Source organism: Carcharodon carcharias, chromosome 13 (assembly GCF_017639515.1).
Source record: "Carcharodon carcharias isolate sCarCar2 chromosome 13, sCarCar2.pri, whole genome shotgun sequence".
Taxonomy (NCBI): domain Eukaryota; kingdom Metazoa; phylum Chordata; class Chondrichthyes; order Lamniformes; family Lamnidae; genus Carcharodon; species Carcharodon carcharias.
The window spans coordinates 1,908,511-1,936,258 of NC_054479.1; the positions used below are offsets into that span (position 1 = coordinate 1,908,511).

General features: G+C 44.4%; 1 protein-coding gene across 2 annotated transcripts; it reads right to left on the reverse strand.

Annotated features, from left to right (window-relative positions):
* ddx55 (DEAD (Asp-Glu-Ala-Asp) box polypeptide 55) lies at positions 1–27,212 on the reverse strand. Of its 2 annotated transcripts, none has more exons than XM_041203617.1 (14): positions 27,063–27,212; positions 22,324–22,374; positions 22,150–22,236; positions 19,135–19,226; positions 18,965–19,027; positions 17,938–18,087; positions 15,831–16,020; positions 10,577–10,659; positions 6,020–6,151; positions 5,591–5,683; positions 5,097–5,211; positions 4,374–4,542; positions 3,145–3,440; positions 1–238 (listed from the first exon to the last, which is right to left on the reverse strand). In XM_041203617.1, exons 1-14 carry the CDS (start codon positions 27,162–27,164, stop codon positions 92–94), a joined length of 1,770 nt encoding a protein of 589 aa, XP_041059551.1. In that variant the 5' UTR covers positions 27,165–27,212; the 3' UTR covers positions 1–91. The 2 variants fall into 2 exon arrangements, with proteins under 2 accessions (XP_041059551.1, XP_041059552.1); XM_041203618.1 differs by lacking the exon at positions 1–238 and having other exon boundaries at positions 3,168–3,343; positions 3,385–3,440.
* Between the last annotated feature and the right edge of the window lie 536 nt (positions 27,213–27,748).

The following is a 27,748-nucleotide window of genomic DNA, read 5'->3' on the forward strand; positions in this document are numbered from 1 at the left end:
TCCCGTTAATAAGAAATTTATTTTACAAATTATTTTTCAAAGTAAAGCCCAGGAATAAAACAAAAGGAATTGCCTTCACAAAGTTACAAAGTCAGACATCTTCTAGTTCATCTGTCCCTTGCGTCCCCATCAGCTGCTTTTCAAATTCCTCCTCGTTGATCTTCCCCCTTTTCAGTTTCTTCAACAATCGGGTATCATTGAGAAGTTCATCGATATTCTCCTCCTCCATGTCAGATCCCTGCAAAATGGGAGCGTTAGTAACTTAGAGAGGAGAAGGCTAAGAGGAGATTTGATAGAGATGTTCAAAATCATGAGGGGGCTGGACAGATCAGATAGGGAGATGCTGTTCCCACTCGTAAAAGGATCAAGAACGAGAGGGCACAGATTTAAAGTGATTTGCAGAAGAAGCAAATGTGATGTGAGAAAAAACTTTTATCTCTCAGAGTGCTTCGGGTCTGGAATGCATATGCCTGGAAGTGGAATGGAGGCAAGTTCGATTGAGTCATTCAAGGGGGCATTAGATGATTATTTGAATAGAAACAATATGCAGGGGTACAGGGAAAAGGCAGGGCAATGGCACTAGGTCATAATGCACATTTGGAAAGCCGGTGCAGACAAGATGGGCCGAATGGTCTTCTGTGAATGTGAGGATTTGCTTTGAAGGTGAGCAAGTCAGAGTTAACCTACTTCTAATCAGCACACAGCACAGGGTGGTTTAAAAACTATATGAGTGGTGAAAAAAATAATAAACAAAACAGACCAAACATTCCATCTTAATCTGTTAAGGATTACGAAACGTTTGTTCAAGGGCGTGTAATACAGGGTAGAGGATGGAGACAAGTGATTTCACCATTAAACCAATCAATAGGGTCTCGTACCCAACATTGAGAGATTGTTTTGAGGGGGGTGGGGCATGTGGAAAAGCGCAGGGCTATCCAGGAATATTACCAAATGCAGGAACCTTGATTATCTGATCCCATCAGGATGGTCTGAGGGCTCTCTGCTTCTTCCTCGAACAGAGTCCTGAACAATCCCCATCCACCACTACTCTCCTCCGTCTGGCTGAAGTTGTTCTCACACTGAACAATTTCTCCTTCAACTCCTCTCACTTCCTCCAAATAAAAGGTGTGACTATGGATACCCGCATGGGCCCCAGCTATGTCTGTCTCTTTATGGGGTATGTGGAACATTCCTTGTTCCAGTCCTACTCCGGCCCCCTCCCACATCTCTTTGTCCGGTACATCGATGATTACTTCGGTGCTGCTTCATGCTCTCGTCGGGACCTGGAAAAATTTATTAATTTTGCTTCCAATCTCCACCCCTCCATCATTTTCACATGGTCCATCTCTGACACTTCCCTTCCCTTCCTTGACCTCTCTGTCTCAATCTCTGGTGACAGACTGTCCACCAATATCCATTACAAGCCTACCAACTCTCACAGCTACCTCAACTACAGCTCCTCACACCCTGCTTCCTGTAAGGCCTCCATCCCATTCTCTCAGTTCCTTCGCCTCCGTCGCATCTGTTCTGATGATGCTACATTCAAAAACAGTTCCTCTGACATGTCCTCCTTCTTCCTTAACTGAGGTTTTCCACCCATGGTGGTTGACAGGGCCCTCAACCGTGTCCGGCCCATCTCCCGTGCATCCCCCCTCATGCCTTCTCCTCCCTCCCAGAAACATGATAGGGTCCCCCTTGTCCTCACTTATCACCCCACCAGCCTCCGCATTCAAAGGATCATCCTCCGCCATTTCCGCCAACTCCAGCATGATGCCACCACCAAACATATCTTCCCTTCACACCCCCCCGGCAGCATTCCATAGGGATTGTTCCCTCCATGACACCCTGGTCCACTCCTCCATCACCCCCTACTCCTCAACCCCCTCCCAAGGCACCTACCTATGCAACCGCAGAAGATGCCCCTTCACTTCCTCTCTCCTCACTGTCAAAGGGCCCAAACACTCCTTTCAAGTGAAGCAGCTTTTCACTTGCACTTGCCTCAACTTAGTCTACTGCATTCGTTGCTCCCAATGCGGTTTACTCTACATTGGAGAGACCAAACGCAGTGACCGCTTTGCAGAACACCTTCGGTCTGTCCGCAAGCATGACCCAGACCTCCCTGTCGCTTGCCATTTTAACACTCCACCCTGCTCTCTTGCCCACATCTATCCTTGGCTTGCTGCATTGTTCCAGTGAAGCTCAACGCAAACTGGAGGAACAACACCTCATCTTCCGACTAGGCACTTTACAGCCTTCCGGACTGAATATTGAGTTCAACAACTTTAGATCTTGAACTGTCTCCTCCATCCCCACCCCCTTTCTGTTTCTTCCCCCTTCCTTTTGTTTTTTCCAATAATTTATATAGATTTTTCTTTTCCCACCTATTTCCATTATTTTTAAATGTATTTCCACCCATTGTTTATTTCTACCTTTTAGTAGCCCCACTAGAGCTATCTGTACCTTATCTGTCCTGCTTTCTACTTTTAATTAGCACATTCCTTTAGATAATATCACCACCTTTAACACCTCTTGGTTCTTTTGTCTGTGACAGCTTTTGGTTATCTCCACCTATCACTGGCTGCTTGTCCCAACAACCACCCCCCCCCCACCCTTAAACCAGCTTATATTTCACTCCTTTCCTATTTTTACTTAGTACTGTTGAAGGGTCATGAGGACTCAAAACGTCAACTGTGCTCTTCTCCGCCGATGCTGCCAGACCTGCTGAGTTTTTCCAGGTATTTCTGTTTCTGTTTTTGTTTTGGATTTCCAACATCCGCAGTTTTTTGCTTTTATCTGACGCTGATATTTTAATAATACATTTAATCTGAACTGGATAGAGATATCTCAGCTAGAGATATCTGGGCTCTAATGTTTAGAAGGCAATCTTTTAGCCACATTTTTCTACAATATTCTGCTACTTCTGACTTTCAGTGGCCAGAATATATCACAGGTTAAAGGAGATTTAGAGAAACCTTTCAGCATCAGGTTAGAAAACCCTTGACACTGTGCTAGCCTTTCAATCATTTGAGTCAAGAGATTAGAACTTAACAACATTTCAGTTACCAGAAGCTCCATCACTTAAAGAAACATGCAAAACGTGAGACACCCCCCCCACTCATTCCCCTCCTCCCCATTTCAGCACACCTCATCGCGCCTCCTTTTGTCTGTTTGTTTTTTCCTCTTGTCTCGCTTTGTTTTCTGCTTTGACCAGGGCTTATTTTTCACAAATGTCCTTTTCCCTTCCTTTTGATGCCCCTCTTGCTGCTGCTGCTCTGTTAACTTCTTCTGTCTCTGTTTCTCTCTGTTTTTGTCTTTGTATCGGATGGAGTTTGTGTCTATGTTCTCGGGAATGAAACCAGGAAAACTTTTCCCTCTCAACTCTGGCATCTTGGGCAGTTTAAGTAGACCAAAGCCCCTAGCAACGGCTGCAAAATCCAGATCTGGAAGATAAATCAATGTGCAAATAATTACTGGAGGCTCCCTTATTATACAGCAAGAGCAGCAAGTTACAAAGTGACAAAGACAAACTAAGTGACTGGGCAAGACTGGCAGATGGAGTTCATTGGGGGCAAGTGTGAGGTCATCCACACTGGATCCAAAGAAAAACAAACTGAAATATTTTCCCAATGATGAAACACCAGGATCTGCAGAAAAACAAAGGGATTTGGGTGACCAAATACAAAAATTACTAAAAACAAGTGCATAGGTATAAAACATAATCAAGATTAATGGGATGTTGGCCATTATCTCCAGAGGGCTGGAATACATAGCAAGTTACGCATCAGTTGTACAGAGCCTGGTTAGATCCAATCTGGAGTAACAGTATTCAGTTCTGGACACCGTGCCTCAGGTAGGACGTATTGGCCTTGTAGGGGGTGCAGTGCAGATTCACCACAATGATACTGGGGCTAAAAGGGTCAAATTAAGTGGATATGTTGCATAGACTCGACTTGTAATCATTTGACTACAGAAGATAAAGGGGGTGTGACAATCGAGGTGTTGCAAATTATGAAAGGATCCTATAGGGTGGATAGAAACTATTTCCTCTGTTGGGGTAAGTCCAGAATAAAAGGGGGAGAACCTTGAAGTTAGAAGCTGACCATTCAGAAGTGAAATCAGGAAGCACATTTTCAGGCAAAGGGTAGTGGAAATTCAGAATTCTCTTCTGCTGGGCAACAGAAATTTTCAAAACTAATATCAGGAAATGGCATAAAACAATACTTTAAAAAAAACACTGAAGTGGCTTCCTCTAACAGAATGTCAGGTTTCTTTGCATTGGCCTGGTCTCATTTATTTTGTAAAAAGTGAGCTGGATATTTCTATCATTTGCACCATGTGCCCGACGAAACTGATCCTGACCTTTCCATCCTTACCTTTTATTCGGAATATCAAACTGCACTCGTGTTTTGCATAGGACTGAATGAAAGACACAAATGCCTTCATCCCTTTTTCAAAGACGGCTCGGTCAGACACAGCCAACTTCTTCAGCTTTGGCAGGACATCAGCAGAATCTTTCAGCAGTTTCATCTCTTCTATTGGACACTGACAGAGGGAAAAACTCAATTAAACAAATTAAAAGAGAGACAGAGGCTTACGACTGTAACAGGAACTCTTTGCTTTACCGCTTAATTGAGGTGCAGCAAGTTGATCACTGCCTTGGCAATAAAACAGCAACTTGCACTTATACACAGTAAAACAACCCAAAACGCTTTACAGGAGACACTAGATGTCTGATTTTGGAATATCAAAGGCTTAGATTATATTAAAACTGGTTTTAATATAGTATCTCAATTTCAAACATTAACTTTTTCTCAGGCACAAATTTCCACCAGTTCCTACTTTTATGAAGGTGTCCCGTTGCCAGAACCACAAACTCAGGTGTTAAGTTTTCACAGAACAAGTCACTGATATAAATATTGGTGATGCTTCCTGAACAAACCTCCAGCAGACAATGTACAGAAGCCTTAGAAATCCCCAGAAGGTCCCTCAAATTGTGCATTAAATGTCAGATCACAGATTAAGAAATGTGAGATCCAAGAGAAGGAAGTCACATGGTTAGGTTTTAAAACACTTGGGGGAAAAACAAACAATCATACTTTCTGATTAATGGAAAGGAAGTTGACATAAGCCATCTCCATAGGAAGCAGGAACACAAGGGCATTGCCATGGTGACCAATGCGAGCTGTCCGCCCACAGCGATGGACAAAGGCACTAAAAATAAACAAAAAAAATCCATCAAGTATCTACTCAACTCCAACACCACCCACTTGAGACCAACAACCCACAAGGTACCAGACGCAGACATCTACAAAAAAATAACAGCTGAAATATCTAACAGTTGAATGAATATCGCCATCTGTGTGTTATTTACAATATAACTACAATCACAACTGTCGTCACTCGCATTCCTGTCCTCTCAAAGCCCCCAAGCCGCACTCCATTCACAAACTCCTTTTAATTCTCGTTTCCGTCAACTAACGTACTGGTTTTAAGACTGCAGAATGGTTTCACTTCTGTGTATAGCTCTGTTTTCCATTCAACAAGATTTATTCTGCCCCTTAGGCCCAATAAAGTGACTGAGTAAAAGTACCTGGCACTGCTGGGAGGGTCATACTGCAGAACCCAGTCAACCTCAGGGATGTCTATACCACGGGCCATAACATCGGTGCAAACCAAAATACCACTGGGACAGAAAAGAAAGATTGTTCAGTGCAACATTTAAGCAATGCATAGCAGGGTGTAAAGCACTCAATAATAGTGCAGTGTCCTACACTGCCAGTAGAGCTGATATTTACAGTGTTCAGCAGGTCATGAATTGATGGATTTAGGATAAGGGGTGAAAACTTTCCTGTCCCATAAATCAGGAGCAGCAATACCTGTCACTGCTCCAACTGAAATGAGCTATCTCAGCACCAGCCATAAACCAAAGCTGGAGGCTTACTGCTCCATGTGCTTCAGGTACTCTCTGGCTGAGCTTTCTGGATGAGCTATGAGTTGTGTCCTTAAATAAAACCCTTACCTTTGAAGCTGCCGAAACTCAGTGAAAATCTTGTTCCGTTTGTGCTTCATTTTTCCATGAATGCACATTATTCGTACATTTTTTACAAAGGCGTCCAGTGCAGTCCCATAATATTCCACACACGCACAGGTACTGAAACAAAGAGGGACTTCAATCAAACTCTGAAATAAGTAACTGAATGAAGAGATGGGAAGCTTTTCTCAACCTATCCAGATTGAGGGAGCCCAGGACTTCAAAGAGAGGTCTGATTAGCAAATAAATAATGAATAACAGACACTATCATTGGGCTTGTGATCTCAATACTTAAAGTCACACACTATAAACGTTAGTTAAATGGTAAGATATCACAGAATCTCAGAAACTTTATAGTGCAGAAAGAGGTTCTGAAAGAGCATCTTCAAGCAGAGTGCATGACCATTTGACTTCCTTGATTACTGAATGGGAGATGTTTCTTCAGTAAATATGTGTGTGTGAAATACCTTCACCTCTATTGTGTGCGAGGTGTTTTCAACGAGATTATTGGAAAGACAGAGGCCATTGTTTCCAGTTTCACCACAAACTCTATTCCCTAGTCATTATATCCCACTCCCTGGCAACTTTTTAAAAAAATTATTAGTCATTCACGGGATGTGGGCTTTGCTGGCTGGGCCAGCATTTATTGCCCATCCTTAGTTACCCTTGAGAAGGTGGTGCTGAGCTGCCTTCTCGAACCGCTGCAGTCCATGTGGTGTAGGTACACCCACAGTGCTGTTAGGGAGGGACTTCCAGGATTTTGACCCAGCAACAGTGAAGGAACAGCAATATATTTCCAAGTCAGGATGGTGAGTGGTTTGGAGGGGAATTTCCAGGTGGTGGTGTTCCCATCTATCTGCTGCCCTTGTACTTCTAGATGGTAGTGGTCGTGGGTTTGGAAGGTGCTGTCTAAGGAGCCTTGGTGAATTCCTGCAGTGCATCTTGTAGATGGTACACACTGCTGCTACTGTGCGTTGGTGGTGGAAGGAGTGAAGTGGGCTGCTTTGCCCTGGATCGTTTCAAGCTCCTTCAGTGTTGTAGGAGCTGGACTCGTCCAGGCAAGTGGGGAGTATTCCATCACACTCCTGACTTGTGACTTGTAGATGGTGGACAGGCTTTGGGGAGTCAGGAGGTGAGTTACTCATTGCAGGATTCCCAGCCTTTGACCTTCTCTTGTAGCCACAGTATTTATATGGCTAGTCCAGTTCAGTTTCTGGTCAATGGTAACCCCAGGATGTTGATAGTGGGGGATTCAGTGATAGTAATACCATTGAACGTCAAGGGGCGATGGTTAGTCTCTTTTTGGAGATGGTCATTACCTAGTATTTGTGTGGTGAGAATGTTACTTGCCACTTGTCATCCCAAGCCTGGATACTGTCCAGGTCTTGCTGCATTTGGACATGGACTGCTTCAGTATCTGTGAGGTCGCCAATGGTGAACATTGTGCAATCATCAGTGAACATCCCCACTTCTGACCTTATGATGGAAGGAAGGTCATTGATGAAGCAGCTGAAGATGGTTGGGCCAAGGACACTACCCTGAGGAACTCCTGCAGTGATGTCCTGGAGCTGAGATGATTGACCTCCAACAACCACAACCATCTTTCTTTGTGCTAGGTATCTCCATCCATCAGTGGGGAGTTTTCCCTGATTCCCACTGAATTCAGTTTTGCTAGGGCTCCTTGATGCCACACTCGGTCAAATGCTGCCTTGATGTCAAGGGCAGTCACTCTCACCTCACCTTGGGAGTTCAGCTCTTTTGTCCATGTTTGAACAAAGGCTGTACTGAGGTCAGGAGCTGAGTGGCCCTGGCGGAACCCAAACTGGGCATCAGTGAGCAGGTTATTGCTAAGCAAGTGCCGCTTGATAGCACTGTTGATGACCTCTTCCATTACTTTACTGATGATCGAGTGTAGACTAATGGGACGGTAATTGGCTGGGATGGATTTGACCTGCTTTTTGAGTACAGGACATACCTGGGCAATTTTCCATATAGCTGGGTAGATGCCAGTGTTGTAGCTGTACTGGAACAGCTCGGCTAGGGACGCGGCAAGTTCTGGTGCACAAGTCTTCAGTACTGTTACCGAATATTGTCAGGACCCATAGCCTTTGCAGTATCCAGTGCCTTCAGGTGTTTCTTGATATCACATGGAGTGAATCGAATTGGCTGAAGACTGGTATCTATGTTGCTGGGGACCTCCGGAGGAGGCCGAGATGGATCATCCACTCGGCACTTATGGCTGAAGATTAAAGCAAATGTTCAGCCTTATCTTTTGCACTGATGTACTGGGCTCCTCCATCATTGAGGATGGGGATATTTGTGGAGCCTCCTCCTCCAGTGAGTTGTTTAATTGTCACCACCATTCACAACTGGGTGTGGCAGGACTGCAGAGCTTAGATCTGATTCCCTGCTTGTGGGATCGCTTAGCTCTGTCTATCACTTGCTGCTTATGCTGTTTGGCACAAGTAGTCCTGTGTTATAGCTTCACCAGATTAACACCTGATTTTTAGGTATGCCTGGTGCTGCTCCTGGCATGCCCTCCTGCACTCTTCATTGAACCAGGTTTGATCCCCTGGTTTGATGGTAATGGTAGAGTGGGGGATATGCTGGGCTATGAGGTTACAGATTGTGTTTGAGTACAATTCTGCTGCTGCTGATGGACCACAGCGCCTCATGGGTGCCCAGTCTCGAGTTGCTAGATCTGATCGAAATCTATCCCATTTAGTATGATGGTAAGTGCTAAACAACACAATGGAGGGTATCCGCAATGTGAAGGTGGGACTTTGTATCCACAAGGACTGTGTGGTGGTCACTCCTACCGGTACTGTCTTGGACAGATGCACTTGCGCAGGCAGGTTGGTGTGGATGAGGTGAAGTTTTTCCCTCACCACCTTCCACAGATCCCAGTCCAGCTGCTACGTCCTTTCGGTCAAATCACTATAACTTTATGATTTTTCTTTCACAACACCATGTTGACTCTGCCTGATTGCCTTGAATTTTTCGAGGTGCCCTGCTATATATAACTTTAATAATAGCTTCTAACATTTTCCTATGACAGATGTCAGGCTAACTGGCTTGTAGCTTCCTGCTTTCTGTCTCCCTCCCTTTCTGAATAAAGGAATTACATTTGCTATTTTCCAACCTAATGGAACCTTCCCCAAATCTAAGGAATTTAAAAAATTAAAACTAATGCATCAACTATCGCACGAGCCACTTCTTTTAAGACCTTAGGGTGAAGTCCATCCAGACCTGGGGATTTGTCAACCCACAGCGCCAAAAATTTGCTCAATTCCACTTCCCTAGTGATTGTAATTTTCCTGAGTTTCTCACTCCCTTGCATTTCCTGAGTTACAGCTATTTCTGGGACATTATTTGTGTCATCTATAGGGAAGACCAAAGCAAATTACCTGTTTAATTCATCCACCATCTCCCTACTTTCCATTATCATTCCCCAGATGCACTTTCTATTGAACCAACGCTCACTTTGTTAACACTTGTCTTATTTATCTATAGGAGCTCTTACTATCCATCTTTACATTGCTAGCTAGCTTTCTCTCGTACTCTAACTTTCCCTCCTTATTAATCTTTATGTCTCTCCTTTAAGATGCTCCTTAAAACCTTTGACCAAGCTTTTGGTCACCTGTACTAACATTTTCTTACATGACTTGACGTCAAATTTTGTCTGTTAATTCTCCTGTGAAGCAACCTGGTACGATTTACCAAATTAAAAGGTGGTACATAAATACAAGTCGTTTTTTTGTAGTAAAGTTAGTGCATGCACTGAAACAGTGCCTCTGCAGCCACGCCTATGGTTAGTCAGTGATTCTAGACTGGTGTAATCAGCATTGATGGTGGTGTGCTCAGCCCAGTAGGAGAACCATCGTGAAAGAATGGGAGCTTCACTTCACTAACATAGCTGTTTCTCACCCAAGTCTGAAGGGCATTGGTTTGAGTCCCAATGCAGAACTTGGACACCTCATCTAGGCTGAACACAAGGGAGTGCTACACCATTGGAGGTGCCACCTTGTTAAGGAGATGCTAAACCTCCACTCATGCTTCCTTCACTTTCTGCCTGACCCAGTAAGTGTGAAAGACCCATGGTGTTATTCAAAAGGAAGGAATTCTCCCAGTGCGCAGGTCAATATTCATCCCTCAAACACCATCAAAATTAGGTTATTTATTACATTGCTATTTGTAGGATCTTGCTGTGTGTAAATGAAGACCACATTTGTCTCCGTAACAGCTGCTATACTCAAAGTAGGCAAAGCTTGGGCGCTCAGGTTGATGGTAAATGTTTGATGAATGAGAGTCTTTGACAGCAGATCGTGGTTTCTCTCTGAAAGACACAGCCTCAGTTGTTGGTGCATCTGAAATCCTTATGTTTAATCATATTTTAACAAACAAGTAAAATCCCCAAACAAAAGATATGAAGCAGGAATACAGGTCAGAAACGATAGATACACAACATGCCACAGAAAGGAAATTTCAAACGGGAAGTTATGAATGTTTCAAAGAATATTGCTTACTCAGTGAGAACAAAATTACCTGAAGAAGACGAGATGTTTCTCTTGTTTATGCCGGCGCAAGAAGGCGACTAACTGGTTAAACTTTTCATCCACTCGACACGTCTGAGAAGCAAACACCAGAAAAATTAAAAATATACACATCACAGGAGCAAGATCAGAGTCAGAGACACGGACAGTAGGAGCATTTTTTGTTCAGAGGGCATTTAAGAGTCAATCACATTGCTGTGGGTCTGGAGTCACATGTAGGCCAGAGCAGGTAAGGACGACAGATTTCCTTCCCTAAAGGACATTAAGTGAATCAGACGGGTTTTTAACGACATGGTTTCATAGTCATCATCAGACTTTTAATTCCGGATTTTAAAAAAATTATTGAATTCAAATTTCACTATCTGCTGTGGTGGGATTCGAACCCAGGTCCCCAGAGCATTACCCTGGGTCTCTGGAATACCAGTCCAGTGACAATACCACAAGGCCACAAACTGCCCAGAGTAGGAGCAGCATCAGAGTCAGAGACACGGACAGAAGGAACAGTATCAGAGACAGAGACACAGACAGAAGGAGCAGTATTAGAATCAGAGACACAGACAGAAGGAGCAGTATCGAGTCAGAGACACACAGACAGAAGGAGCAGCATCAGAGTCAGAGACACACAGACAGAAGGAGCAGCATCAGAGTCAGAGACACACAGACAGAAGGAGCAGTATTAGAATCAGAGACACACAGACAGAAGGAGCAGCATCAGAGTCAGAGACACAGACAGAAGGAGCAGTATCGAGTCAGAGAGACACAGACAGAAGGAGCAGTATCGAGTCAGAGAGACACAGACAGAAGGAACAGTATCAGAGTCAGAGACACAGACAGAAGGAGCAGTATCAGAGTCAGAGACACACAGACAGAAGGAGCAGTATCGAGTCAGAGAGACACAGACAGAAGGAACAGTATCAGAGTCAGAGACACAGACAGAAGGAGCAGTATCAGAGTCAGAGACACACAGACAGAAGGAGCAGCATCAGAGTCAGACACAGACAGAAGGAGCAGTATCAGAGTCAGAGACACACAGACAGAAGGAGCAGCATCACAGTCAGAGACACACAGACAGAAGGAACAATATCAGAGTCAGAGACACACAGACAGAAGGAGCAGCATCAGAGTCAGAGAGACACAGACAGAAGGAGCAGTATCAGAGTCAGAGACATACAGACAGAAGGAGCAGCATCAGAGTCAGGGACACGGACAGAAGGAGCAGCATCAGAGTCAGAGACACACAGACAGAAGGAGCAGTATCAGAGTCAGAGACACAGACAGAAGGAGCAGTATCGAGTCAGAGAGACACAGACAGAAGGAGCAGCATCAGAGTCAGAGACACAGACAGGAGGAGCAGTATCAGAATCAGAGACACACAGACAGAAGGAACAATATCAGAGTCAGAGACACACAGACAGAAGGAGCAGCATCAGAGTCAGAGACACACAGACAGAAGGAGCAGCATCAGATTCAGAGACACACAGACAGAAGGAACAGTATCAGAGTCAGAGACACACAGACAGAAGGAGCAGTATCAGAGACAGAGACACACAGACAGAAGGAGCAGCATCAGAGTCAGAGACACAGACAGGAGGAGCAGCATCAGAGTCAGAGACACACAGACAGAAGGAGCAGCATCAGATTCAGAGACACACAGACAGAAGGAGCAGTATCAGAGTCAGAGACACACAGACAGAAGGAGCAGCATCAGAGTCAGAGACACAGACAGAAGGAGCAGTATCAGAGTCAGAGACACATAGACAGAAGGAGCAGCATCAGAGTCAGAGACACGGCTAGAAGGAGCAGTATCAGAGTCAGACACAGACAGAAGAAGCAGTATCAGAGTCAGACACACATGGATAAAAGGAACAGTATCAGAGTTAGGCACACAGACAGAAGGAGCAGTGTCAGAGTCAGAGAGACACAGACAGAAGGAGCAGTATCAGAGTCAGAGACACATGGATAAAAGAACAGTATCAGAGACACGGACAGAAGGAGCAGCATCAGAGTCAGAGACACATGGATAAAAGGAACAGTATCAGAGTTAGGCACACAGACAGAAGGAGCAGTATCAGAGTCAGAGACACATGGATAAAAGGAACAGTATCAGAGTTAGGCACACAGACAGAAGGAGCAGTATCAGAGTCAGAGACACAGACAGGAGGAGCAGTATCAGAGTCAGAGACACAGACAGAAGGAGCAGCATCAGAGTCAGACACGGACAGAAGGAGTATTATCAGAGTCAGAGACACACAGACAGAAGGAGTATTATCAGAGTCAGAGACACACAGACAGAAGGAGCAGTATCAGAGTCAGACACGGACGGAAGGAGCAGTATCAGAGTCAGAGGCACGGACAGAAGGAGCAGTATCAGAGTCAGAGACACAGACAGAAGGAGCAGTATCGAGTCAGAGACACGGCTAGAAGGAGCAGTATCAGAGTCAGACACGGACGGAAGGAGCAGTATCAGAGTCAGACACGGACGGAAGGAGCAGTATCAGAGTCAGAGGCACGGACAGAAGGAGCAGTATCAGAGTCAGAGACACACAGACAGAAGGAGCAGTATCGAGTCAGAGAGACACAGACAGAAGGAACAGTATCAGAGTCAGAGACACAGACAGAAGGAGCAGTATCAGAGTCAGAGACACACAGACAGAAGGAGCAGCATCAGAGTCAGACACAGACAGAAGGAGCAGTATCAGAGTCAGAGACACACAGACAGAAGGAGCAGCATCACAGTCAGAGACACACAGACAGAAGGAACAATATCAGAGTCAGAGACACACAGACAGAAGGAGCAGCATCAGAGTCAGAGAGACACAGACAGAAGGAGCAGTATCAGAGTCAGAGACATACAGACAGAAGGAGCAGCATCAGAGTCAGGGACACGGACAGAAGGAGCAGCATCAGAGTCAGAGACACACAGACAGAAGGAGCAGTATCAGAGTCAGAGACACAGACAGAAGGAGCAGTATCGAGTCAGAGAGACACAGACAGAAGGAGCATCATCAGAGTCAGAGACACAGACAGGAGGAGCAGTATCAGAATCAGAGACACACAGACAGAAGGAACAATATCAGAGTCAGAGACACACAGACAGAAGGAGCAGCATCAGAGTCAGAGACACACAGACAGAAGGAGCAGCATCAGATTCAGAGACACACAGACAGAAGGAACAGTATCAGAGTCAGAGACACACAGACAGAAGGAGCAGTATCAGAGACAGAGACACACAGACAGAAGGAGCAGCATCAGAGTCAGAGACACAGACAGGAGGAGCAGCATCAGAGTCAGAGACACACAGACAGAAGGAGCAGCATCAGATTCAGAGACACACAGACAGAAGGAGCAGTATCAGAGTCAGAGACACACAGACAGAAGGAGCAGCATCAGAGTCAGAGACACAGACAGAAGGAGCAGTATCAGAGTCAGAGACACATAGACAGAAGGAGCAGCATCAGAGTCAGAGACACGGCTAGAAGGAGCAGTATCAGAGTCAGACACAGACAGAAGAAGCAGTATCAGAGTCAGACACACATGGATAAAAGGAACAGTATCAGAGTTAGGCACACAGACAGAAGGAGCAGTGTCAGAGTCAGAGAGACACAGACAGAAGGAGCAGTATCAGAGTCAGAGACACATGGATAAAAGAACAGTATCAGAGACACGGACAGAAGGAGCAGCATCAGAGTCAGAGACACATGGATAAAAGGAACAGTATCAGAGTTAGGCACACAGACAGAAGGAGCAGTATCAGAGTCAGAGACACATGGATAAAAGGAACAGTATCAGAGTTAGGCACACAGACAGAAGGAGCAGTATCAGAGTCAGAGACACAGACAGGAGGAGCAGTATCAGAGTCAGAGACACAGACAGAAGGAGCAGCATCAGAGTCAGACACGGACAGAAGGAGTATTATCAGAGTCAGAGACACACAGACAGAAGGAGTATTATCAGAGTCAGAGACACACAGACAGAAGGAGCAGTATCAGAGTCAGACACGGACGGAAGGAGCAGTATCAGAGTCAGAGGCACGGACAGAAGGAGCAGTATCAGAGTCAGAGACACAGACAGAAGGAGCAGTATCGAGTCAGAGACACGGCTAGAAGGAGCAGTATCAGAGTCAGACACGGACGGAAGGAGCAGTATCAGAGTCAGACACGGACGGAAGGAGCAGTATCAGAGTCAGAGGCACGGACAGAAGGAGCAGTATCAGAGTCAGACACGGACAGAAGGAGCAGCATCAGAGTCAGAGACACACAGACAGAAGGAGCAGTATCAGAGTCAGAGACACGGCTAGAAGGAGCAGTATCAGAGTCAGAGACACACAGACAGAAGGAGTATTATCAGAGTCAGAGACACACAGACAGAAGGAGCAGTATCAGAGTCAGACACGGACGGAAGGAGCAGTATCGAGTCAGAGGCACGGACAGAAGGAGCAGTATCAGAGTCAGACACGGACAGAAGGAGCAGCATCAGAGTCAGAGACACACAGACAGAAGGAGCAATATCAGAGTCAGAGACACAGACAGAAGGAGCAGTATCAGAGTCAGACACACATGGATAAAAGGAACAGTATCAGAGTCAGACACGGACAGGAGGAGCAGTATCAGAGTCAGAGACACATGGATAAAAGGAACAGTATCAGAGTCAGACACGGACGGAAGGAGCAGTATCAGAGTCAGACACGGACGGAAGGAGCAGTATCAGAGTCAGAGGCACGGACAGAAGGAGCAGTATCAGAGTCAGACACGGACAGAAGGAGCAGCATCAGAGTCAGAGACACATGGATAAAAGGAACAGTATCAGAGTCAGACACGGACAGGAGGAGCAGTATCAGAGTCAGAGACACATAGATAAAAGGAACAGTATCAGAGTCAGACACGGACAGGAGGAGCAGTATCAGAGTCAGAGACACACAGACAGAAGGAGCAGTATCAGAGTCAGAGACACGGCTAGAAGGAGCAGTATCAGAGTCAGACACACATGAATAAAAGGAATAGTATCAGAGTTAGGCACACAGTATATTAAAAATACTCAAATTAAAACAATGAATTGTAACTATTGAAAAGACACAGCATACGAGATGTTTACAGAAAAATAAAACACATAAGTAACATGCTGGTTACCTTGTTTCCAGGGCTCAGGAGAAGTCAGGGGCAGGGAGGCTGCTCAGTGACTGACTCTTGTCAAGCTCCTCCTGACCATTCCGCTATACAAGTGGCAGCTTTCACACTCTGCAATCTTACCATGTAATAGTTGCGTAATTGGACTGGTGTCTTTTGGGTATTGTCTGCCGCCACTCCCTTCTCCTTCACCATAATCCGAACTGGGTTACGCAGACCTGCTCGGACCAGGTTCTCCATTTCTTGCGTCTGTGTGGCTGAGAAGAGACCTGTTCTCCGCTGTTTTGGCAAAAACCCCAGGATAGTGTTCAGACTGCAGCGTTACAACGGAAAAGACACTTAGATTCCACACGAAGGTGGAGCGTTTGTCACAATACAGTCTTAGTGATAGTACTGTACAGACTGTTAATCAGAAATTCATAGATAAATACAGCACAGGAGGCCGCCATTTGGCCCATTGTACCTGTACCAGCTCTTCGAAAGAACTATCCAATTAATCACACTCTCCTGCTCTTTTCCCACTGACCTGTATATTTTTTCCCTTCCAGTATTTATCCAACTCCCTTTTTAAAGTTTCAAATGAATCTGCTTACACAGCCTTCCTCAATCCCATGTCAATGCAAACAGTTTCTAGGTTCATTTTCACAATTTTAATCTGTTACCTGTAAACAAACAGATGCTGGACGATAGCTAATTAAGTCATGGATTTGTGTAATTGTGATGCGTTTAGCTTAACTGTAAATGTTACTGGAGTTTTCAACCTTCAAGATGTTGCTGTTCATATTAGAAGGGAGACAGGAAAGCAGTTTGTAAGACATCCCATCTGGTTTTGAACAGAGGGGTTAACTAATGAACTCAGTAGGTTGGGGCTTTTGATTACCACAGCAACATAAAGGAATGATGTATTCGTGTGTCACGCATTGACCTGCTAATATCTTTCTACATTAGATGTACTTTCTAAACCATAGAATGGAATATTAATGTGTTTACCATAAATGGGCCCAAAGTAACACTGTACTAACACTGAAATTAGAAATGTGCCTGCCCCATTTGACACTTGCTAGTAAAGACAACATAAAGAACTGATTAGACAATTCAGCATCACTAATAGATTTACATGTTCATACAGAATCTCTTTGTTCTATAATTTAAATTTGTTTATTCACTTTACTTTAAAATTGCTGAGAGGTCAGTTAAAAAGGGTTTTAGGTCTATGAACTTTACCTAGAAACTAACCTGTAGATGTCAGCCAAAGCTCCACGTTTGCACCGTTGCCTTGGAGTCAGAAAGTTGGGGGTTCATGCTCCACCCTAGGAGCTGAGCACATGATCTAGCTGGCACTCTGGCTCAGTGCTGAGGGAGTGCTACACTGTCAGATGTGCCATCTTTAAACTGCCCTGATAGATGTATTTCTACATATCCCATAGCACTATTCGAAGAGCAGGGAAGGACAGACATTCTCCCTGTATCTTCATTAACATTTATATCCATAACCAACATCACTAAAACAGTTCTTGGGTCATGTCTATGGAATCTTGTTGTGATCAAGCTGATTACTGCATTTCCAGAATTTACAAAAAGATAACACTTCAAATCAAAATTTACCTTATTGGTTTATGGGAGGCCCTGAGGCCATGAATGACTACAAATTATTTACCTAGCCCATTATCAATGACGTTTACACGAATTGGGGCCAAGATAGGGGCATAACAGAAAACGCGTTTCTTTGATCTAAATGACTCTGTGACATATTATTCCATAATTGGCCTATGAAATAGTATCTAAATTGAATTGAAACATTTAGCCTTTGTAACATGGGCATTGTAAAAGGTTTGGGAAGAGCAGGATTCATTTCCCAGAAGCTGCATTAAAACAAACAGCAATGAAAATCTAAAACAAAAACAGAATTACCTGGAAAAACTCAGCAGGTCTGGCAGCATCGGCGGAGAAGAAAAGAGTTGATGTTTCGAGTCCTCATGACCCTTCAACAGAACTAGGTGAATCCAAGTTGATGCTGCCAGACCTGCTGAGTTTTTCCAGGTAATTCTGTTTTTGTTTTGGATTTCCAGCATCCGCAGTTTTTTGTTTTTATAGCAATGAAAATCTTCTCACCAAGAAATTTTCAAGTGACTCCCAAAATGTAACTGTTTTTCTCTTTTGTTCTTTCCTTACAGAGCAGTTGATTCCTGGCTCATTATCCTGCTTCCTAATACACTGTAACTGTGGTTACCTTGCTTCAAATCCCATCTCCAGAAGCCTGTCAGCCTCATCCAGTACCAAGACTTCCAGGGTCTTCACATAGCTGGGTAAATCCAAACCATCAGATTGTCGTCTGAACATGTCTTCTAAACGGCCAGGAGTGCCCACAATGATGTTCCCTCTGTCAAAAAGACACAGTATCAAACCTTTAATCACTTCTATTCAAATGCAATTACTCCCTTGGGCTTATCAAGACTTTCCATCATTCCATTTTAAAAAAGGCAGCGGTTGGTAAAAGTCTCACCCAAAGCAGAAAGCCCCACTCCAGACAATCTAGGCCAACGCTTCCTGTGCAGTACTGAGAGACTGCTGAAGTGTCAAAGGGGCCTTTTGGCTTTCGGATGAAGCATTAAAACAAAGGCCCGTCTGCTCTCTTAGGAGGACATAAAAGATCCAACTGACTACGCGTTTGGGGTAAATACCAAAAGCAATCCTGGAAACAGGAAACGATGGTTGTTGGGGTGGAACAGCTGTTATTTTCTCACTGCTAATCTCCTTAAATTGTTTGGTTGGTGAGCAGCCTGGCCGGATTCACACACCCAGCTGAGTTGACTGATCTCATTCTGGAGGCTGGGGAGATGAAAACAAATCAGCCATTTCCTTTCCGTTTCTAAAAACAACACGGATACAGGCATGGATCAGAGCAGACTCAGCCATGATGCCTGCAATACCTGACAATCACTGTCTAGTCACACATGAAGAAAAGCTGTTTGATCACAGTCCTGGAGGGTGACTGCAGAATTGTATCTGAACAGGAGATGAATAGAGCAGAACAGAATCAAAAAGATAAAAGCCACTTATTCCAAATCCTGAGTGAACGAGTGCCACAACACGGTGCAACCAGAAGCCCCTTTGGGTGGTTCAGCTGCTCGTCACTGAAGCAAATAATGGATTAACCAACAAATTGGCAGCAAGTTAGAAACGATGATAGGAAAATATCTTCTGGTCCATCCCGCTTGTTAGCGAACCAATAGCAGTGGTGTCGATTCCACACTTACCCTTGTTTCTTAAATTTCTCAACATCTTCTATTGGATTGCTCCCGCCAATTAAGAGAATCTGACTGAACACAAAGTGCAACATTTATATTAAGTCTGTAAAAAGAATCCTTCCACACACAGAATATGCAGGTCACTCACATTCAAATTAACAAGTTGTTTCCAAACTCACCGGAACTGTGGGAAGTGTACTGTGAACAGCTTCAGCACTTCATCAATTTGGATAGCAAGCTCCCGTGTTGGAGTGATAATGAGTGCTCCAACCTAAATACAGCAGGAAACAGGACCATAAGTCATCAGAACTTATGCCAACAAAAGGATGAATGTGCATCTCTTGAATACATTTAAGGCTGGGATAGACAGACTTTTGGATTCTCAGGGAATTAATGGGTATGAGGAACAGGCAGGAAAGTGGAGGTGAAGCCCAAGATCAGCCATGATCACATTGAATGGCGGAGTAGGCTTGACAGGTCACATGGTCTGCTCTTGCTCCTATTTATTATGTTTGAGAGCACTTTTCATGATCTCAAGATGTCCTAAAGTGCTTTATAGTCAATGAGGTACTATTTTCAAGTGTAATCACTGTTGTAGCGTAGGAAATAAATCAGGGCTTTGTGCTGTAGTATGATAGAACACACATCTTTCATATCAATCTTCTCGATCAAAGCTTGGATACATGATCCTGTCTTGTCCCAAATGGTCGTGAATTGCAGTAGTTACTGTGAATTCCCTGGGACTTGGGGAGGGGGTCGTGCGGCAGGCTAATACGTTGTCCTTTCACTTTAAGCAAGTCTGGGTTCAAGTACAGCTCTGTCTTTGCTCCCCATCAGCTGTACATGTTCTGGGCGACAGGGAGTTTAGCTAATCTGATAGGATGCTAATGTGAGAGTTATGTCAAAAACAGCAATGCATGAAATTAAGTGGAAAGCAACCACAGAGAGAGAGAGAGAGAGAAGGGGAAGGTTGAAAGCAATGGGTCTGAGAGAAGTTTTACAGACTGGATGATGTGGAATTGTTGGGGCCAATCATATTTACTAACTGCAGAAATGATCTGGGCTTACAGTGTTAGAGAAAAATAATGAACTTTGCTGATGACACCAAATTGGGGATATGGCAAACTGTGAAAGGCTGCAGGATATGAGGGGGAACTACTAGGTGGGCAGGCAGGGGGAAGATACAGTTCATCATAGAAACCTGTGAAACAAGACATTTCAGAAGCAAAGATAAAGAAAGTAGAAACCCTTTAAATAGTATAGAAAAACAGAGACAAAGGGATAGCATGGCAATGTTACTTGCCTCCTAATCCAGAGAAGTGAGTTCAAATCCCTGCACAGCAGCTGGGAGTTAACATTGAATTAATTAAAATAAAATTTGGAATAAAAAGCTAGATCTATAATGGTGACCATGAAAGTACCAGATTATAATAAAAACCCCATCTGGTTCGCAAAAGTATTTTAGGAAGGAAAATCGACCGTCCTTACCCAATCTGGCCTATAACAACTGCCCTCTAAAATGACCTAGCAAGAAACTCCATTGTATTCAAGAAGGCAGCTCACCAGGGCCTTCTCAAGGGTACGTAGAGATGGGCAATATATGCTGGTCTTACCAGTGATGTCCAAACCCCAAGAAGAAAAAGACACGTCATTAAAAGAGGGCAGCACAAGTCAATAAGCCATCAAAAGCAGCAAATCGGAATCTTGGTTTTACATCCAGAGGAATTAAATAGAAAATATGAAACAAGGCATTAGCTAGATCAGTTTTGTATGCGCATTTAGGCACCTGATTAAAGGAAGGACATAAAAGCAATGGAAAAGATAAATTCACTGGGATAGTACTAGGGGCTTGGAGAACAGGGGTTGAGGGGAGATGGGGAAGGACTGAGAAGTTAGGATTTTCCCCACTCGAGCTCTAATAAAGCGTTGACCTGATGGAGACCTTTAAAATTATGAAGGGTTCTGATCAGGTAACTTGCAAAAAAAACTTTTTACTGGTCAGTGAAATGGGAACAGGAGGCACAACGTTAAGATAGTCACAAAATGAATTAAAGAGGAGACTGGAAAAGTCTTTTACACTGAGGCTGGTTAAAGTGTGAAATTATCTGCAGGAGCTACTGTTAGTGCAATCCACACGTTCCTTTAAAGGGGAATTAGATGGCTGCTTATATAAAAAAAGTGGGATATGACAGGGTTATAGGAATTGAGCAAGAGAATAGGATTATACTGGGTGGAATATGAAAGGGTACAGGAAGTGTAACGCAACATCAGAGCATAAAAACAGCCAATTCATTCATCTAGTTTAGGGAAATTAAGTTAAGATCCCACACGTTTCTAAGCAACAAAGCAGATACAAATCTGTCAAAATATCCACATAAACTCTTAAAAGTGGTCACCTATTTCCACGATTGCTTACCAAACTTCCCCAGCAGAGAGTGAACCATAAAGGCCATAAAAGCCCTGAGTTTGGGATTCAGTCTGTACTGTTAACTGATCACACGGTGGCAGCTCAGATCTCAGCTTTCCTAAACCAGGGAGGGAAAAACCTGATCAGAGTTCAGTCCAACCTGCTGGTCAACAGCAGCCTTGCAGCAGATAGTCTGTGCTCAGATCCCTCTCCAGTGATATCAGGAGGAGCTACAGCAAACATCATCTTAAAAAAAAAATACATGTAGAGATGGAGAGAAAAAAAACATTAAATTTTTCTACAGCATTTTCATGCCCTCAAGACATCCCAAATGCTTTACAGCCAATTCGTTACTTTTGAAAAGTAGTTACTGCAGTAATGTAGGAAACACAGTATTCAATTTGCACACAAGATCCCACAACCAATAATGAGAAGATAACCAGACAATCTGTTTTTGTCATTTTGGTTGCAGAATAAATATTGTTTAACATTCTCTTCTGAAAGACAGCACTTCAGACAGTGCAGCACTCCTTTACTACTATAATGAAGTGCCAGCCAGGAATACACACCCATGTCCCTGGAGTGAGAATTGAACCCATGACGTTCTGATTCAGAGACAAGAGAATTAACAATGAGCAAGAAATGCCTCTCTTACCTCCTGCCTGAGCAACATTTCCCAGAAATAAAATCCAAGTAAAATCTACTTTCCAACCACAAAAACTTTTCCCCATGAAATTCAGAAATGTATTTTAAGCGCACAGAGAATAAATCCCCATTGGGTACAAACCTGCAGCTTCTTTAACTTCTCCTCCCGTTTTAAAAGGATTTCCAAAATTGGAATGACAAAAGCCAAGGTTTTTCCACTGCCAGTTACCTGTATTAAATTAAGAATGTAGTTTATCCCATGCTGACTAGACAATGAACCAATAATGAGAGAGAACGAGGTTATAGAGTAACTTACAGCTTCAGCAACTACATCCTTGTTGCTCAGAAACAGAGGGATTGTTGCAGACTGCAAGAAAACACACAGGCAATGGAGTTACATTCATGTTTCATTTCCCTTCCCCTCTTGACATCACTAACTCAGTCTCAGTTATTTCATCCCAGTGTTTCATCCAGCATCTGGTAAACTCTCCCAATCTCTCTGCCTCTTTCCTCCTTAAGCTTATTAAAACCTCTCTCTTTGATACAGTTGCCCTAATGTCTCCTGTTTGAAACAGCTTGGAATGTTTTATTAAGTAAAAGATACTATTTAACTGCTGCTGTTGCTATTCTCCCAGGTCTGCTCAAATTTGTTTGCCTTAGGCAGGTGAAATTCACCAGTTCTCATTTAGATAACTGAACAATGAACACACACCAATACGTGCGCAGTGAGTTGCCTGAAAGGGTTTCGCTGAATAGCCCTAAGGTATTTTGGTGAATGGCCAGGTCCATGATCAGGGACAGGAGTGTGTGACTGCAGGTGAAGCAGGTATGGGGACCAAGAGGTAATGTTCGAGGAGCCTCGGCCCCTGCAACTGTCCAACAGTTACAAGGTTCTTGCAAGCTATGTGGCCAAGAGTGGAGACTGCAGGGAGGATGAGCGAACTGACCACAGCACCGTGGTATAGGAAGCCATTCAAGTGGGGATGGGAAATAGGAATATAGTAGTGGTAAGGGACAGTATAATTAGGGGAATAGATACTGTTCTCTGCAGCCGTGGGCATGAGCCCAGAAGGCTGTGTTGCCTGCCCGGTGCCAGGATTAAGGACGTCACCTCAGGACTGGAGAGGAACTTGGAGCAGGAGGGGAAGGATCCAGTTGTCGTTATCCATATTGGTACCAACGATATTGACAGGACTAGAAAGGAGGTTCTGCTGCAAGAATTTGAACAGTTAGGAGCTAAATTAAATAGCAGAACCTCCAAGGTAATAATCTCAGGATTACTGCCTGAGCCACGATCAAACTGGCAGAGGTAGCCACAAGTCAGAATTCATAGAGCGTATTCCTAGAGCGTGTTTCCTAGAACAATATAAGACCATAAGACATAGGAGCAGAAATTAGGCCATTCGGCCCATCGAGTCTGCTCTGCCATTCAATCATGACTGATAAGTTTCTCAACCCCATTCTCCCGCCTTCTCCCCATAACCTTTGATCCCCTTACCAATCAAGAACCTATCTATCTCGGGTTTAAATACACTCAATGGCCTGGCCTCCACAGCCTTCTGTGGCAATGAATTCCATAGATTCACCACTCTCTGGCTAAAGAAGTTTCTCCTCATCTCTGTTCTAAAAGGTCTTCCCTTTACTCTGAGGCTGTGCCCTCGGGTCCTAGTCTCTCCTACTAAATAAATACAATAATTATCATTAGAGAAAAAGTGCTAAGGAAACTAATGGGACTAAAGGCTGATAAGTCCCCTGGACCTGATGGGTTGCATCCTCGAATATTAAAGGAAGTAGCTACAGAGATAGCGAATGCACTGGTAGTAATCTTCCAAGAATCCTTAGATTCTGGAAATGTCCTAGAAAATTGGAAAACTGCCAATGTAACACCCTTATTCAAAAAGGGAGGGAGACAAAAAAAAGGTAACTATAGGCCAGTTAGCTTAACATCCAACATTGGGAAAATGTTACAGTCTATTATAGAGGATGTAATAGCAGAGCATTTAGAAATACATAATATAATCAAGCAGAATCAGCATGGCTTCATGAAGGGGAAATCATGCCTGACAAATTTATTAGAATTCTTTGAAGAAGTAACAAGCAGGATAGATAAAGGGGAATCTGTAACTGTAATATATTTGGATTTCCAAAAGGCGTTCGATAAGGTGCCGCACACAAGGCTACTTAATAAGGTAAGAGCCAATGGTGTTGAGGGTAGTATATTAGCATGGATAGAGGATTGGCTAACTAATAGAAGACAGAGTTGGGATAAAGGGGGGCATTTTCAGGAAGGCAACCTATAACTAGTGAAGTGCCACAGGGATCAGTGCTGGGGCCTCAATTATTTACAATATATATTAATGACTTGGATGAGGGAAGTAAATGTACTATCGCCAAGTCTGCAGATGACACAAAAATAGGTAGGAAGGCAAGTGGTGAGGATAACACAGAGAGTCTACAGAGGGATATAGACAGGGTAAGTGAATGGGCGAAAACTTGGCAGATGGAGTATAGTGTGAGAAAATATGTGGTTATACACTTTGGCAGGAAGAATAGAGGAACTGAATATTATTTAAGTCGAGAAAGACCGCAGAAACCTGCAGCACAGAGGGATTTGGGAGTCCTCATGCATGAATCACAAAAAGCTAACATACAAGTTCTGCAGGTAAAAGGGAAGGCAAATGGAATGCAGACCTTTATTTCAAAGGGAATGGAGTATAAAAATAGGGAAGCCATGCTAAAACTATACAAGGCACTAGCACCGAAAATACTGTGAACAATTTTGGTCCCCTTATCTAAGGAAAAATATACTGGCATTGGAGGCAGTCCAGAGAAGGTTCACTAGGTTGATCCCGGGGATGGAGGGATTTTCTCATGAGGAGAGGTTGAGTAGGTTGGGCCTGTACTCACTGGAGTTTAGAAGAATGAGAGGCGACCTTATTGAAACATATAAGATTCTTAGGGAGCTTGACAGGATAGACGTTCAGAGATCGTTTCTCCTTGTGGGACAGTGGAGGACGAGAGGGCATTTAAGACAGAGATGAGGAGGAATTTCTTCTTCCAGAGGGTAGTGAATCTGTGGAATTCTTTACTGCAGAGGGCTGTTGAGGCTGGGTCGTTATGTATATTAAAGGCTGAGATAGACAGATTTTTAACCAGTAAAAGAATCAAGGGTTATGGTGAAAAGGCAGGAAAGTGGGGTTGAGGATTATCAGATCAGCCACAATCTCATTTGAACAGCAGAGCAGACTTTAAGAAATTGGCTGAGTGACAGTAAACAGGGAGTAGTGATAAATAGTTAAAAAACAAAAACAGAATTACCTGGAAAAACTCAGCAGATCTGGCAGCATCGGCGGACAAGAAAAGAGTTGACGTTTCGAGTCCTCATGACCCTTCAACAGAACTGAGTGAATCCAAGGAGAGGGGTGAAATATAAGCTGGTTTAAGGTTGGGGGGTGGGGTTGGTGTGGTTGTAGGGACAAACAAGCAGTGATAGAAGCAGATCATCAAAAGATGTCACAGACAACAGAACAAAAGAACACACAGATGTTAAAGTTGGTGATATTATCTAAACGAATGTGCTAATTAAGAATGGATGGTAGGGCACTCAAGGTATAGCTCTAGTGGGGGTGGGGGAGCATAAAAGATTTAAAAATATTTAAAAATAATGGAAATAGGTGGGAAAAGAAAAATCTATATAATTTGTTGGAAAAAACAAAACAGAAAGGGGGTGGGGATGGAGGAGGGAGCTCAAGACCTAAAGTTTTTGAATTCAATATTCAGTCCGGAAGGCTGTAAAGTGCCTAGTCGGAAGATGAGGTGTTGTTCCTCCAGTTTGCGTTGGGCTTCTCTGGAACAATGCAGCAAGCCAAGGACAGACATGTGGGCAAGAGAGCAGGGTGGAGTGTTAAAATGGCAAGCGACAGGGAGGTTTGGGTCATTCTTGCTGACAGACCGCAGGTGTTCTGTTGAAGGGTCATGAGGACTCTAAATGTCAACTCTTTTCTTCTCCGCCGATGCTGCCAGACCTGCTGAGTTTTTCCAGGTAATTCTGTTTTTGTTTTGGATTTCCAGCATCCGCAGTTTTTTTGTTTTTATCTCAGTGATAAATAGTTGTTTTTCAGATTGGAGGAAGGTTTGCAATGGAGTTCCCCAGGGGTCAGTGCTGGGACCCCTGTTCTTTCTGATAAGGAGTCATGTTGAACTTGTATAAGACACTAGTTAGGCCTCATCTGGAGTACTGCATCCAGTTCTGGGCACCATACTTGAGGAAGGATGGGAAGGCATTGGAGGGAGAACAGACGAGATTCACAAGAATGATTCCCAGGATGAAGAACTGTGGTCATGAGGGTAGATTGCAGAGGTTGGGATTATTTTCCTTGGAGAAAAGAAGGCTGAGAGGAGACTTGATAGAAGTGTTCAAGATCCTGAGGGGTACGGACTGGGTAAATAATGAGAAACTGTTCCCACTCAAGAGAACATCAAGAACTAGAGGGCACAGATTCAAAACAATTGGCAAAAGGAATAGAAGTGAGACAAGGAAGACATTTTTTACCCAGAGGATGGTTGGAGTCTGGAATAAACTTCCTGAAAGGGTGTTGGAGGCAGGTTTGATCGAGGTATTCAAAACGGAACTGGATTGCTAGCTGAAAAGAAAGAATGTGCAAGGTTATGGGGATATGGCAGGGGAGTGGGACTAGGTGCAATGCTCTTCCAGAGAGCCAGTGCAGACTCGATGAGCCGAATGGCCTCCTCCTGCACTGTAAAGATTCTGTGATACTATAATTTAGTGACAGTGGAGGGGTCGAGAGAGGTGGTGCTGAGGTAGAGCTGGGTGTTGTCAGCGTATATGTGCAAACTGACGCTGTATTATTGGATCGTGTCGCCCGGGGGATTTGAGTGGGGACAAGAAGATCCGAAAGGGAAGCGAAGCGACAAAGATGAACCAAAAGTCAACCCCCGGACTCCAGTCTCCCCCCAACCCAGAACCACACGCGCCCAGGCCGCGGCCCCGGCTGTGCTGCTGACCGGCCTCACTCCCAGTCGGTGCCGGCTTACCTGAACCGGGGTCATGTGAGTGAAGCGAAGCTCCCGCAGCGTCTGTAAAACCCGCGTGTGTAGCCCACTCTCCACATTCTCCCACACTCCGGGATCCGCCATCTTCCGCACGCTGGCTTCCGGTCCGTCACGTTCCAGCTCCCAACCGGCTTCCGGTCCGTCACGTTCCAGCTCCCGATCGGCTTCCGGTCCGTCACGTTCCAGCTCCCGACCGGCTTCCGGTCCGTCACGTTCCAGCTCCCGGCCGGCTTCCGGTCCGTCACGTTCCAGCTCCCGGCCGGCTTCCGGTCCGTCACATTCCAACTCCTGGCCCGTCACAGTCCAGCTTCCGGTCCGTCACCGTCCAGCTCCCGGCCGGCTTCCAAGCCGTCACATTGCAGCTTCCGGTCCGTCACCCGGTGCGTCACCGTCCAGCTTCCCAGGGCCGCACTTTGGTTCCAACCTCCTCAATTAAACCTTTGATTAATTAATTAACCTGCTTCATTTCCTTGGACCTCTTCAGGCATCTCCTTTTTGCATCTGACATTCTCTTCCATCCTAACAGCGAAACGGGCAACAGTATAGTGGAGCAACATCTTGTTTTCTGGCTGTACAGATCTGCCTGGATCCATCATAAAATCATCTTCAGCCAATAAATCAAATCATCTAAACTCACCCCGAGCTGGTCAGTGTGTTTGGTGGGTGGG